This window comes from Aquila chrysaetos, chromosome 14, assembly GCF_900496995.4.
Source record: "Aquila chrysaetos chrysaetos chromosome 14, bAquChr1.4, whole genome shotgun sequence".
NCBI lineage: Eukaryota > Metazoa > Chordata > Aves > Accipitriformes > Accipitridae > Aquila > Aquila chrysaetos.
This window is the reverse complement of record NC_044017.1, coordinates 57,322-72,048: the sequence shown is the minus strand read 5'-3', so window position 1 is coordinate 72,048 and position 14,727 is coordinate 57,322. Positions and strand designations below refer to the sequence as shown.

The following is a 14,727-nucleotide window of genomic DNA, read 5'->3' as shown; positions in this document are numbered from 1 at the left end:
TTAATAACAGCTGGGTCCAGTTTCATGCACAGATCCATGCAGTCCATCCACCTAACTCACCATGTAAAAGAAACATCTCAAAAGAAAACCTGACCTGCAATGCCTGTATTTTTACAGTGTAGTAGCAAGATTCTCTTTTTACACTGACATACGAAGTACAGCATTTCTTATTCAACATTTTAAAGTAAATGTAAATTTGCAAAACAGTAACCAAAAGAAGAAATACATGCCATCTAAATTGCTTGACATTATCCAGTACGCTAATTATCATGCCACATACAAATATGCATGATTAACATTTAATTTCTAGTTCTAACTGGAACTGAGGCAAAATACAAGCTAAACCAGCATACTGCATGTGCAAGGTTTGGTTTTTTTTAATTTGTGAAAAAGTAAGCCTTCAGTTTAAATACATATAAAAATAAACCTTCACTACACTGTGCTGAGGAGTCAGGAAAAAGAATAACAATTTTGTTGATAAGTTACTAGTTCTAGATTCCCCAGCCTTGCATAGCTTTAAGAGAACAAAAAGACATGGAATCAATACTTTTAAAATACATCTCTGTAAATAACATTTAGATCTCAAAGTGACGTATTTGACAATGTCTCAAGAGTCAGCTGTAATTTGTATTTGCCTCTGTTTCTCTTAACTTTCCTAACCAGGATCACCTAAAATACATATTTTACTAAAACCCTTTTAAGAGAAATCTGTGTGGGTATGAAGACAAACTCTCTTCTCATTTTCTGTTTGTAAGTCAGAATATATGACGTTACACAGAAGCAGCCCATTAAGTTAAAACTGAAGTGTTGTATTTCACATATACCAATTTTCTACTTGAATTATTAGAGGAAAAATGAGGCACTGTCTTTCGGTATATACTATGTTATGTATACAAAAAATATTCTGCTTTTTAGCAATTTATATGGTAGCTTAAGAAAAGTAGTTATTACATTTTACCTATTTAGTATATTTCAAATAATAAGGGAGCTCCTAATGTTTACACCAACTACAAGAGGTAAGAATAAACTTCCTTCCAATTAGCCTTTCATATAACACTTCCCAATTCTTTTTACAGTAATTTTTTATATGAACACAACCACAAAAAGCACTGAAGAAACAAGTCAGCCAAAAATGGGTTCTGTGTGATCAGCCCAACAGCAGTTCTGTTTCATACCAGTATTGACGTAACAAGAACTGAGGCCTCAACCTTTCTCTCCTCAAAGTTAATGCATAAATTATCTAACAGAGTAAAATCGGAAACTAAGTTTTGTGCTTTTCAAAAGAGTTGCCTCTCACTAAAAAAAAAAAAAAAAAAAAAAAACCAAAACCAGACAGACTTTAAAAATAGATTTTATTTAGTAATTGAAAAAAATATACATTGAACTGGATATTTGGAAATTAATCCCACATTACTGAAATAGCTTATGAAACACTTTTTGAAAGATAAACTGATAATTAAGTGTAAAAGCCTTGCCCTGTCACACTTCACAGTTTAACTGCAACTGTAATGAGCATAGAAGGTCATTACAGTTTTTAAGTAATTGCTTTGTATTTTACAGATATATAGGTCACTACTAATTCATCAGCACTTCAATCAGAAGTTTAGGTTCTATTTTACAACTGTTATTTACACAAAGAAACACGAGATCAATGCAATGTCCTAAAACCAAAGTGCTACTGAGGCTGTGTGGGGCGTAATGCTAAAACCAATGCAAACAAATTAAAATAGTACAGACAAGGTTTATAAGTTACTGAATTCTATAGCATATGGAATATACACAAAACAATTCCACAAAAACATGAATGTGATTGTAAATTGATAAATAAGCAGTATTTTAAATAGGAGACTCTCCATAAAACAGTAAATTATTGTCTCCATTTTGAACAATGGAGGCAAGCACTATTAAAAGCTAGGAATTCTCTTATATAAAATATTAGATCTCTCCTGAGACCTGTTTGTGAAGTAAAAGGTTTACATTATTTATCTTGTGTTTTTTTTTTTTTCTCCTCCAAGAGCTTAGCATCCTCTTGCTTCCGCAACAGTATAATTAAAAGCCTTCCTCCGATTTCAACAACACAGTGTTATCCTTTAGCCAGAGCCAGCTTTAAATAGACATGAAAACACACAAAAAATGTAAGGCAACCTCATAATATCCAAGTCCAATCGTGCCAACAAGAATGCTTTTGCTCCAAGCTTAAAAACTATTTTAAATTAAGTACTGATTTTCATTCTTCAGGACTCCTCCCTCCACTGACTGTGTTACCCACAGCTCAGATACAATTTTAAATTTTTTCCCAAATGTTCTTCTGAGTGCTTTCATCTCTTTTACCCGGGAATGATCTTCTCCTATAACAACATGGGAGACACCCTCTTCAAGGTGAGAGACTACTTTTGCACCATAAAAACGGAGCTCCAAAGCCCTAACTGATAGTGTTGTTCCATGGATTTTGGTTCTAGGCTCATTAACAACAGCATAACAGTCCACATAAATAGTGTTTCCTCTGAATATACTGAGCTGACAGCTGTTCCACGAATAATGCTCTTCTAACTCTGCAATCACGTCCAAAGGCATCACCTTACTGTCTTTCATTCTTGAGAACACTTCCTTGAGTTGTGCAACATCTGTGTCTGCTGTGTAGCTGTCTCCATAACAATCATACTCACAAGCAAAATGTTCTTTTGTGTCAGGAGACATGTGAATCATAAAGGCCGGTTGCCAAGGCACCAGCTTTTTGGTTTGAAAACACTGAAGGAGCCACTCCGCCCTCACCACATCGTATTTGTTGGAAGCAATGATGTTTTTCACTCTGACATTCTCAGCTCCTACAATGACACAGTAAGTCTCTGGCCCCGGATTCTGTACCACGCTGCCACCCCATTCGGCTATTCTGCTTTCCAGTTCAGACTTTGAGTACTTTCCCGTTCCCGTCATAACACAAAACTCAACATCTTCAAATACATTTGAAACCTTGTTTACACCAGAAAGATCAGGAGCTTTAAACTGTTCAGCTATTCCAATCACCTTCTTCACCTTTGACACAGTTTTCCTTTTTTTCTCTTGTGGCTCATCATACTCATCCATATGAAGGTGCTTAGATGCCAGCTTCCCTTCTGCTTTGCTTCTGAGATCTTCCAACGTGTCTGAAGTCATGCACTCGTACCATTCTTTGTCCTCTCTTATCTTCTCAATTCGGGGGAATCTCAAAGTACAGTCAGTTTTGTATACATCACTGTTAACAATCTCAGCTGCCTTGATCTGAACGATGACAGAGTTGCAAGGTTCAATGTACATTTCAGGTTTTTCAGTTCCACACAAGATGTTAGAGGGAGGGTCCTTCCTATGGTAGGGCTTCCAGTGTTTAGCCAGTTTCAAACCTAAATCATACAATTCCTTCATAGTATAGCCAGAGCCAACACGACAAAAAGAGCGGAAAATGGTAGGTTTTTCGTTTGGAGGGGGCGTCTCTGCAATAGCGCACAGAAAATGAGACATCATTCCACCACGTGAGCCCTTCCCCCAATAACCACCAACAATTAAAAGGTCTAGTTCATCCATCAGTCCATTGACATATTCCGGCTTGATTTTTAACCAGCCTTCCCCACGTTTGTCAGGCTTGTAGGTAGACATGGGATCTTTCACCATAATCCCTTCCTCTCTTTTATCTATTGCTTCATTTAAAGCATCAATTACTTCTTTTCTTGTTCTGGCACTTTTTTTCTGTACAACATGTATCCTGCCCGTTACCACAGTAAATACGCTACTTAAGATTTCATATCTTTTGCTTAGTACTTCGTGCCCCAACTTCTGATCATTAACCATCAATACATCAAACACACAGAAGCAGGTCTGCAGATCAGAGTCCTCCACCATTCTTTTTATGTCGAATCTGTTTCCTTTTTGCATAAAGGTTTGCGTCTCAGGATTGTAAGCCATCATTTCACCATCCAGAATGCAATTTTGTATGTTGCTCTTAAATACGTTATGAATAAATGGCGTTAACGAACCATCAAGGGGGGAAGCGCCAAACTGCTGAGTATAGTCAAACCCATTTCGGGAGAAATATTTATACACATCTCCATCTTTGTGCATCTGCATACGCTCACCATCCAGCTTAGTTTCTATGTAGAATATCTGGTTATTCATTTGTTTCTCGATTTGCTGGACATCAGCAATAGCAGCAAGCATTGGTTTAAAGGCAGAAAACAACGTGATAGAAACATCACTAAGTGAGACATTGGGATCGTGCAGTTGTCTGCAAACTTTTTCCAAATCAGTTGTGACGTTGTGTAATTCAAGAGCATCAGGATGAAAAATGGAAAGTATAGTTTGCTGACTAACACCAAGCTTCAGATCCTTTATAATCATGCGGATGAGCCATTTCTGTTCCAGTGCTGTGCTCTGGGTAATTAACTGAAGAAGACTTTTCTTTAACAGACCCTTGTTTTTAGCAGCATTATTATTAGCTATCGCATCCAAGTGTTCATTGACTTGTTCTATTGTCAGTCTGCCTTGTTTCGGGCTCCTAGGTTTTAACACAAAGTACGCGATCATTGCAAAATCCCCGGTATCTCCACGTGAGCCAGCAGGTGTTCTATAGTTTAACAGCTTTGCAGCATCTTTTCCATCTTTTGGTAAATTAAGCAGTTCAATATACAGCTTCGCAAGCATGGTTTCTTTAATTCCGTATGCCATCCTTTCTCTTTCCAACTGCGGAAGAATAAGTCGCATAGCTGGATAAAAAGAATCTGTGACGTCCTTTTCCTTTTGATGAAGAGCACCGTGGAATTTTCTCCAGGAGTCCAGAAAATCCTTGAAATACTTGGTTTTCTCCGGACGAGGTTTACACGTCTGCATTCGCTCCAGAGTATTACACAGATCCGCAAAAGGCACGTGAGCGGCCACCGTTTTCTTTGAAGGCTGCGAAGCGTGCGCGGAAGCCATCGGGGTCCGTTTTTCACTAAGAACAAAAAAAAGCATCTATTTGTAGAGAAAGAAAACCGCCGCCGCTCTCCCCGCCGGCACTGCCCGTCCCCGCCGCCCGCCGCCCCCCGCGGCCGAGGAGCCCCGCTGCGGGCCGGCCGCTCCCCGCCCCGCACCGCTACGGCGTTGCCATGGACACGGGGCGGAAGGGAACGGACACCGCCCGGGGGCGGGGGGGGGGAGAACGACGGACGGACCCTTCCGCTCCGCACCGGCCGCCCCCTCCCCGGAGCGGACTCAGCGGGGAGATGGGGGCGGGGGGCAGCGGGGAACGGCCGCCCCCCGAGAAGACTTACGCGGAAGCGGAGGAGCACCCCGTCGACGCCGCAGCCCGTGCCCCTCCCCCGGGCGCGGTGGTTGCGGCCGCGCGGGGGGGGGCGGCTATGCTGGCGGTGGCGGCGGCCGCGCCTGCGCAGTTACCGCCGCGGCGGGGAAGGGCGGGCAGAGCCCGGGGCGGGGGAAAAAGGAAGGCGGACGGACCCGGAAGCGGAAGCGGCGGCGGCGGGCGCGACTTCCCGTCTCGGAAGGAGCGGAGGTTGAAGTGGCGTGTCGGGGTCCGCGCCGGCCGGAGGCACCGACAGCGGCAGCTGCCGCCGCTGCTACAGCGCGGGAGGATGCGGCGGGTGGGTCTCGCCTCGCCTCGCCTCGGGCCAGGCCGGGCCCGGCCCCGCGGGGAGTGAGCCGGGGGGGGGGGAGGTGGTGGGCCGGTGCCGTCCCCGGAAGGTCCGCGGCGGGCCGAGGCGGGGGGGGGAGCGGCCGGCAGACGTGGCTTTGAGTCGGTGCTGGGGGTCTCGCCGGGACTAAACGCGGCTCCTGCCCGGGCGGGGGTGGCCGGCCGGCCGGCGGGGGCTGTCCCGCGGGCGCCTGCGACTCCTCCGCCGGCACGTCCCGCCCGAGGAGCTGCTGCCTGGACGGCGCTGGTTAAAGTTCCTCTAGGCGCCTTCCTGCCAAGGCCTGGGAGGGCTTTCGCGGCGGGACCTTGCTGTAGCGTTCCGCTTGTGCCCGCCGCCGTGTGCAGGAATTTCTGTGTGGGGGGATGCTTGTAGAAGGTGGGGCGGGTGACGATAGCTTTAGCGGCACTTAATGTGCCGAGTGAATGCCTGGAAAAGGCCGAGCAGGGTTGTTTCTTTCAGGTGAAAATGGGAGTAATTTAACGTGCTTGGAAAGTGATAAGTTTTAGGAGCCCACGCTCACTCGAAGGCTAAGGTTTTAACATGATAACTGCCCTTGGTTTGTGTTTTTTTACACACTACTGTCACAATTCAAGACGTGCTCATAAGGTTCATTAAGATTTGTCAGTTGGGAGGAGAAGTATAAGAAAAGTTAAGGGGAAAACACTTTCAGCTATGAATACGTACCACTTGATGCAGAGCTGTGGAAGTTTGCTGTCTGAAATAAGTAGGACAAATGGCTCGCTGATTTTAAAAGCCAGAGCCCTTAAACGTCTGACACTTAGTTGTTCTTACTCTGCTTTTTCCTTGGCTAGGAGTAGCTACTTTGCTTTTTTAAGCTTTTTTCTTTTTTTATTAATGAGCGCGTCTGTAAGATTTTAGTACTAAGAAAGTGTGTTTTTCCTGTCCTTACTAAACTTGTAGGGTTTTTTCCAAATTAGTTTCCTCTCTGAAATGAACTCTTTACAGTTGAGGACTTAACATTTCTACTGACAGAAGTCTTCTCAATAAATATGAGTAAATGTAAGGCTTGTGTAAATCTTGTCTGTGTCTGGAGGAGGTGGAGTGTAGGGGAAGGAAGTGCAGTAGAACGAAACAGGTGTCTTCAGATATTTCTCTGTGTTCTTAAGAAATACCTCGGTTTGTTTGTTTGTTTTGAAACTGTGAAATCTGAAGGATTGCAGTGAGTGTTAAAAATGCCTTTTTTTGTTTGTTTGTTTTAATGTTCTTTAACGAGAAAGCAGCCATTAAACACCTGAATGCTGCTCTTAGCACTAACTTTAAGGCTGCTCATGTGCTGAAAGTTAACTTTAAGGAGGCAATGTAAATCTATTGTAACTTTGTTGTTACGCACTGTGTATGTTTCATACTGTGTGTTGTATGTGTGGTCTAGGACATTTCAACGTGATTCTTGAACTTCGTTAAAAGATGTTGGTTTCAAGTTTATCAGATGTTTCAAACGAGCTGAGCTTCATAGGAGGAGCATGAATATGATATGCACAGTTTCATCAGCAAAGCAGATGTAACTTCTAGGTGTATTGGCTGTTATCACTTTTTAATTTTCTTTCAGGTAACTGAAGACAAACAGTAATAATGTGTGTAATTCAAAAGCAATTTTACTCAAAGTTCATAAAGGGAATTGTCTTTCAGGCAGAGATGAAGCCTGGGAAATCATTGCATCCAAAGGTAAATGTTTTATAATGTGATTAGTGTATGAAAATAGCACTTTTTAACATTAAAAATGTAGACAAAGTCAAAAAATACGACAGAATTTGTGGCAAATCCAAGAGTAATTTCAACTGCCGTTCAAAATGAATGAAAAATTTTTCCCAAGTACTTTCAGTATGCACTTGGGGTTTTATGATCTTCAGCTGATAATGACATTAACCATTTAAGAGTAGCATTAGGGCACAGCAGAACTTTATTAAAATGTCTTGATCATAAAGACTTTATTTTTTTCCTCAGAATTTTTATTGTTATGAGTGATATATATTTTCAGCAGTTACTTAATTATGGCATCTGTAGCTCATCTGATAGAACATACCGGCCTGCATTAATTCCTGGATGGTTGATTCAGCAGTGGAGATGTATAGATACAGATGTGTGTGTGCGTATCTACATATGTGTATATCCCTGTGGCATAAAATTGAAACTCATCACTTAGAAATTTCATTTCTGTTTTGAGAGGCAGTACAGTTCTGTGGCTGTGTAAACTGAACTGGTCTTTAATGGCCTTTAAGCCAAAGGCACAGCAGCAGTCTAGCTAAGCCTTACTTTCATTAGGTCTTAACATTGAATTGGGCCACATTGCTGTTCTTCTGTGTTAATGGTTTCCATGACAGAACTTTGTATTTCAATATTGTCTTCTACTTGTCTCTTAAGTTTACAAGCATCATCAAAAAACCACTGGTAGGAACCGCCAGCATTCACAAAGGCTAGCCTTTCTAATGCACCATTATCAGAGGGACAGAAGGAAATGTGAAGCAGATAGATGCTAGAGGAAAGACCTCTGATCATATTTGTGACTAAGAAAACAACATCTGGGAGGAGAATGCACAGGAACTGAGTTTATGTAGTCTGGAGAAATTGAAGGTAGGTTACGTATATGGAGGTCAATAAACATTGAACTAGAAGTAGAGAATTTAAGTTAATAAGTCTCCCTTCCTGTTAAGTATTGAGAAATATTTTCTAGTAGTAAGAGTAGCTAAGAACAAGAACAGCTTATGTAGGAATTTCCATTAATATAAGAATTACCTAGGAAGACATCTACCAGATAAAACTATATGGTTCTGCTCTTGGTGACTGTATATTTGTCACAGACATTGACTTTCATGACAAGTTTAAAAAAACCAAAAAATCTCCTTGTGCTTGTTTTCATAGCCTCTAACTTAGTTTAAATAATCAGTGGTTATAAAATACTGTTACTGTGTATGCTGTAAAATGGGATGTGACTTCTTGTTATAGGAGAGCCTTGTCATTGGCGAAGTTATGACAATTACTTGAAAGACAGTGCTGCAATGTAATGTCCCTTAAAAAAAACCAAGGGCTTTTTTAGTGAAGTCAGAATGATTTCCAAGGGGTGAATGTTTTATCTAGGAGATTTGAAAAGGAAATCTGTAGAGAAACTTTATTTCTCTGGCTGAAACAGAACTTCCACTAGCCTGCCACTGGCCAACTGCTGATTTCCCTTGGTGCCAGTGTCTCCATCTGTAATACATGGATGATGTTGCATGCCATCTCTCTGTAGAGCTGTGATACTTCTAACTGTACAAGGTAATATAACTGAGATAATCATGTTAAACAGTCAGCCATTAAAAACAAAATTAACCAGTTGTATTTGCAGATGACAGGAATTAATCTAAAAGTTCTCTTTTAGAAGACGTAAAGGGGTGCATGCTTCTTGCCTTAACTGGGACATCAGGCAGTTATGGAGCAAGTCTGTAAGTGGTTCTTGTAGTCTAGGAACAGAAGTAGTCTTGTCTAGAAAGAGAAACAGGCTTGTCCAGGTGGTGAGTCCACTCTTTCTCAGATTGACCAGCTCAGACATCAAAGTCTAAATATATTGTTCTCCCTTTCCTTCCCTATGCCCACTGCCTTTCTGTGATTATTCTGGCATCCTGTTAGTCACAAAAATTAAAGATGCAGGAGAATCGCAACATGTGCTCTTCATAATTCAACATAGAGTTTTTGGGTCGTAAGATGTTGTATTGTAAACTGTTTGAAAGTTTTATAACTTCCCATCCAGCACAACAGTAATGGGAAATGAAGACCAAGAAGAGAGGTGTTTTTTTTTGTGTGTGTGTGTAGTCTTGCAGTATGGACTGAACTAGTGAAGTTTCACATAGCTGGGAAGAAAACTTTAATAGTCATGTAGTTGTTCATTAGTGCAGAGTAGTCAGCTTTTCTTAAATATGTAGGTGAGTATGAAATGCTTATGGCTGTGTAGTTTACCCTTCCTGCTAACTACTGTATGTTGAGTTCTAGTTGGAGGATGCATTGGTTTTGCAACGCCAGTACCAAAGTTTTTATATATGCTTATGTATGTATCAGAAGTAATCACACAGCAGCAGTATCTCAGTAGTATAGCATTTTGATAATATCCTGCTGAAATGAAAATAGAAGCAGTGCACAAATGAAAGTAACATGGCTTATAAAATCAGCATCAGTCTTCAAATAGCAATCCTTAGTGTATATGGCATAGCCATCTGCAAAACTTAATCACCTTAAGTAAGATTTTTTGAGACTTCTTTGGTTTGTAGTAGTTTTTAATGATGGGTCTTGTACTCTTTTGTGAATGTCTTGTTGAGAAAGCATTTTTAGAGTCTCTCATTTTGTAAGAAAGTCAGCAAAATTTTGAATAGCATACATAAGGAGAGTGTTTTTACTGTGTCGTTGTCAATGTTCTTATAGTCTTGAAATGTAGTGCAGGAAAAGTTTGTCAACTTCATTAGGACTTTCTCTTACAAATTAAAGTATCTACTTTGTGTCTCCTAATTACTGTGACTTCTTTACTAGAGAAATGGATCACAAGAATTAAATCTTCATATAGACAATTTGTGCATACTTGGATGTGGATATTGAACATGTGCTCGTAAATAATGTAAGAGAACAAAGTTGGAATAACTGCTGCTCTCTAGACTACTTTATATTTTACCACTTTTACATATTTGGAGTAGATGCACTATGTAAAAGCGTAATTTCACGTTGCCTTTGGTTAATATGTGAATCTTAAGATGTAACAGATTTATTTCTGATTTATATCTAATTGTCACATAAAATAATTAGAGACGGCAGTTTTTCCTGGTCGTGTTGGGTGCGTATCATATTTGTAGTGCAAAGGCTGTGACTGCAGAGGTCACCTTTTATCATGAGATCCCACCAAGAGGGCTCGTGCAGTGGCAGCCCTCTCCATTAGTATTAGGCCATGCAGGTTATTTTGGTGTGGGTCCTGTGACTTAATTGCATGCTTGGATGCATCTCTGCATGTCAGACTCCTTTGGAGTTAATTCAGCTTCTTACTGTACTACATCATTTTAGGAGGTTATAACTTTGAGTGTGTCTAAACTGTAATTATTATCTGCTATATAACTTAAAGTGTTCTTAAACAAGTGAGCTTGTGTTGTCACTTCCAGGTAGTATGGGTATTCAGCTCAGTGGTGACTGAATGGTTACTGTAGTTCTCATGTAGGTTTGGCAGGTTTTGCCTATTTCCATATTACACTTGAACCCAGCAGTGAGTAATGTGAGAGATTCTGTGTATGCTGTGAGACATAACTATTTCTTACGGTTGGAAAGAAGATTTAATCCATTATCATTAACATCACTCTCCTCGTTTTATGCTGTGTGTATGTTTTTGTCATGAGTCTGTTTTCACATTTGGACTTTTCAGTAGTTGCGCTTTTCATTGATCAGAGAACAATGCAGTTAGCTGACTGTGTTCAGTGGTCTAGTATGATGACACAATCTCTCATTCAGGTGAAGATTTACTATGGATTACTGATCTGATAGTGGAAAACCATCATTACAAATCAGAACCAATCCAAATACATTTATGACAGCTGTTTTGCTGTAACTACAATGTGGTATCTTACTATAGAGGAGTCTCTTCTGACCAGTTTACGTGTTGCTCTGTAATCACAGTTGATCAAGATTCTGAAAGACAGCCACTAAACAAGAGCAGACCCGGTGTGCATTGTGAGCCTCCACTGGTTGCAGAATGAACTGCATAGGCTTATTGAATGCTCTTCTTGGCCTTGATCAATAGCAACTTGGAAATAAGGGCTATTTTTGTTTGTTCTCTGGATTCTAGAATTACTTATATGGGAAACTTTGACAAACTGGTGATATGGTCTGTATCGTTCTGTTGGTTGGTAGGGAAGACTGAGGGAAAGTGTAAGTTATTATAGTCCCAGTCAACCAATTTTCTAGTGCTACTGATGGACCTTGCCTGCTGAAGTAATGTAAGTGGGATTTTGAAGAGTTCTAAAGCCTTTTCCTTATGATTGCTTTTCTGCTTGTTTTACAGAGCTGAATGCTTTCCAAAAATTCAAAGGGAGTTTGCCACCAAGTTTGATGTTTATGCTTTAATGCGTTGACTTGCCATTAATATTCTGCAAGTACGAATGCTTGAATCACTTCCTTTTTTTCTTTCCCCAATATTTATGAATATATGTTTGGGTTTTTTTGCAGGATTTACTTGGAGTAAAAGATCACTGACTTCTACAATGGAAAAGTCATGGATGCTTTGGACCTTTGTTAAAAGATGGCTACTAGCTTTGGCTTCCTGGTCTTGGAGTCTCTGCCGTATTTGTCTTTTACTCTTGATAGTAACTTTTCACTTGTACGGAGGCGTTATACTACTTATATTAATATTTGTATCAATAGCGGGTATATTATATAAATTCCAGGATGTGCTGCTTTACTTTCCTGAACAGCCCTCTTCATCACGCCTTTATGTTCCTATGCCTACTGGTATACCACATGAAAATATCTTTATCAAAACCAAAGATGGAGTTCTTCTCAATCTTATTCTACTGAGATACACAGGGGACAATGCAGCTTATTCTCCAACCATCATTTACTTTCATGGGAATGCAGGCAACATTGGCCACAGGTTGCCAAATGCTTTGTTAATGCTGGTAAACCTGAAAGTAAACTTAATTCTTGTCGATTATAGAGGGTATGGAAAAAGTGAAGGAGAAGCAAGTGAAGAAGGTTTGTACTTAGATTCTGAGGCTGTGTTAGACTATGTGATGACTCGGTCTGATCTTGATAAAACAAAAATTTTTCTTTTTGGCCGTTCCTTGGGGGGAGCAGTAGCTATTCACTTAGCTTCTGAAAATTCCCATAGGATTTCTGCCATCGTGGTGGAGAACACCTTTCTTAGCATCCCATACATGGCCAGCACTTTGTTTTCTTTCTTTCCAATGAGATATCTTCCTTTATGGTGCTACAAAAATAAATTCCTGTCCTACAGAAAAATCTCTCAGTGCAGAATGCCTTCTCTCTTCATCTCTGGGTTGTCTGACCAGTTAATTCCGCCAGTTATGATGAAGCAACTTTATGAATTATCCCCAGCTCGGACTAAGAGATTGGCAATATTTCCTGATGGAACTCATAATGACACTTGGCAGTGCCAGGGTTATTTCACTGCACTCGAACAGTTCATCAAAGAAGTAATAAAGAGTCACTCCCCTGAAGAAATGGCGAAAACGTCATCTAACGTAACAATAATATAATTGATATTCTTCTTTGGGGGGGGGCAGGTACCTGCACTGTACCTTGATTTGTGAAAAGTGGTAAAAGAATGTCCATTTTTAAATGTATGTCATGTCTGTACTTGCCTAAAGAGTGAAATTAAACTTGGAAAGGTCTGATGCTTTATTAAGATGTTCCAGATAACTTTTACATTTGCAGCATTGTAAATGAACCATTTTATGTCTTTCTCACACTTTTTGGTATCTCTGTCCATATATTCCATTTGTTTGATATGTACAACAGATGTTCTTAAAGGAACCTGCTACAAAAGTAGTACAGAATGTATTAGTTTAGAACAACAGGAGGCTCTTCAGTACTCACTGCTGTGTGTGTGAGCTTTTTGGACAGTCATGGTTAGCACAATGATTTGTTGCTTCTCTTAGAGTTTATTTGAAGTGTGCCATGCATGAGATTAGTGTTTTATTCCTTGAAATTTTATATTATGCAAGGTGGGAAGTCTTCAATGTGCTAAATAATATAAAATAACATTAATGGTAGAGTATACTTGCAGGTATACTATCCTGGGTTATTATTGTTTTTTACGGTTATGCACACATATATATATTTCAGACTGCAACTGAAGAGGAAAAGACACTTTCCCTGTTTTCATTTTACTATTTGTATTACAGTAGTGCCCCGAAAGTTGTACATGCCTAAACATTATGGCTTCAGGATTTTGCCCAGGCAGTTTCTTTATAGAAAACAGAAGTAACCTTCAAAAAGACAGCAGTGTGATCTAACCTCCTTTCCGCCCCAAGCGCTCCTCACTAATGTACAGGCAAACTATTTGTTGGTATTAGTATGCTTGTGCATTTGAGGTGGGATTTCCCAAGGCAGTGTGGGTGCTGATAGAAAGGAGTGTCATACAAGGTAACAGTATGTATTTGTGTTCAATTTTTTTTTTTTTTTTTTTAGGCTGGTGTAGTTAAATGTCTGTGCCCTTTATTTATACCTCCAAAAGAAACAAATACAAATAATTACCAGTGATCACATGAATAGAGATTAATGTATACAGTTGTTATAGTAAGGATAATAAAAAGGATTAGTGCATTAAATTTAGTAGACCTAAGCTTAGTTAGTCTGAAAGAGACGACATTTATTTTAACACTTTTTACCCATTCGCTTGCAAAAAGTCTTTTACAGTTCTGTTGTACCATGTGGAAGTAGCCTAGGCTTCAGCAGAAGTGAGTTTTCTTTAGCTCTGCTGGGATTTTTTGAAGCTAGTATCACCATTTCAGAGCCAGCAGTACTTAAATTGAGAGAATGTTGGGGTTCTTTTTTGTTGTTGTTGTTGTTTTGTTGTTGTTTGTGTTTTGGTTTTAGGAGTCCTTTTCCTAGGTAGTCATATTAAAGTTGTATGCTGTTAGCTTAGTCCGTGTTGGAGTGTGGGGCTGTTTAGATCTCTTCTGCAGGTTTAATTTCTCATTTGCTGCAGCTGATAGTTTGCCTCTTCAAAATACTTTTTATGGGAAGAGTGAACTGTGGAAAACGTTCCACACAATCTGTACAATTGCCCTTTGGATTGAAATTTTTAAATAAAACTTTCTGCCATGTTGTCCTGATTCAGAAAAGCATCTCGGCACACACTTAAAATCTGTTTCCTGGTGGACAGTGGTATTTTAAGCTTGTGCTTAAGTTCTCTGGTTGAATAAAACTGCTTTCCTGAACTGGTGCCTTAATGGTTATGCCTCCTAAAATTTATTACATGGAGTTACAAGTCTTATGTACACATGGGTAATAGTTGTCAGCAATTTGTAGATAGGGTGATACATTTTTACTTAAATGTGATTTTTTTTTAATTTATTTTATTTTTTAA

At 40.0% G+C, this 14,727-nt stretch overlaps 2 protein-coding genes across 4 annotated transcripts; one reads left to right on the top strand and one right to left on the bottom strand.

Annotated features, from left to right (window-relative positions):
- Nucleotides 1–1,335: 1,335 nt before the first annotated feature.
- Nucleotides 1,336–5,395, bottom strand: LIG4 (DNA ligase 4). Its single transcript, XM_030036370.2, has 2 exons — nt 5,280–5,395; nt 1,336–4,960 (listed from the first exon to the last, which is right to left on the bottom strand). Exon 2 carries the CDS (start codon nt 4,942–4,944, stop codon nt 2,209–2,211), a length of 2,736 nt encoding a protein of 911 aa, XP_029892230.1. The 5' UTR covers nt 4,945–4,960; nt 5,280–5,395; the 3' UTR covers nt 1,336–2,208.
- Nucleotides 5,396–5,470: 75 nt separating this feature from the next.
- On the top strand, nt 5,471–14,578 carry ABHD13 (abhydrolase domain containing 13). Of its 3 annotated transcripts, none has more exons than XM_030036373.2 (3): nt 5,471–5,606; nt 7,305–7,340; nt 11,844–14,578. In XM_030036373.2, the coding sequence occupies exon 3, from the start codon at nt 11,879–11,881 to the stop codon at nt 12,890–12,892; it is 1,014 nt and encodes a 337-aa protein (XP_029892233.1). In that variant the 5' UTR covers nt 5,471–5,606; nt 7,305–7,340; nt 11,844–11,878; the 3' UTR covers nt 12,893–14,578. The 3 variants fall into 3 exon arrangements, with proteins under 3 accessions (XP_029892233.1, XP_029892232.1, XP_029892231.1); XM_030036372.2 differs by having other exon boundaries at nt 5,482–5,606; nt 7,309–7,340; XM_030036371.2 differs by lacking the exon at nt 7,305–7,340 and having other exon boundaries at nt 5,496–5,606.
- The last annotated feature ends 149 nt before the right edge of the window (nt 14,579–14,727 follow it).

What these genes read in the sequence shown, in the direction of transcription:
- ABHD13 (XM_030036373.2), top strand. Translation starts at nt 11,879, where the DNA reads ATGGAAAAGTCATGGATGCTTTGGACCTTTGTTAAAAGATGGCTACTA.
- LIG4 (XM_030036370.2), bottom strand. Translation starts at nt 4,944, where the DNA reads ATGGCTTCCGCGCACGCTTCGCAGCCTTCAAAGAAAACGGTGGCCGCT.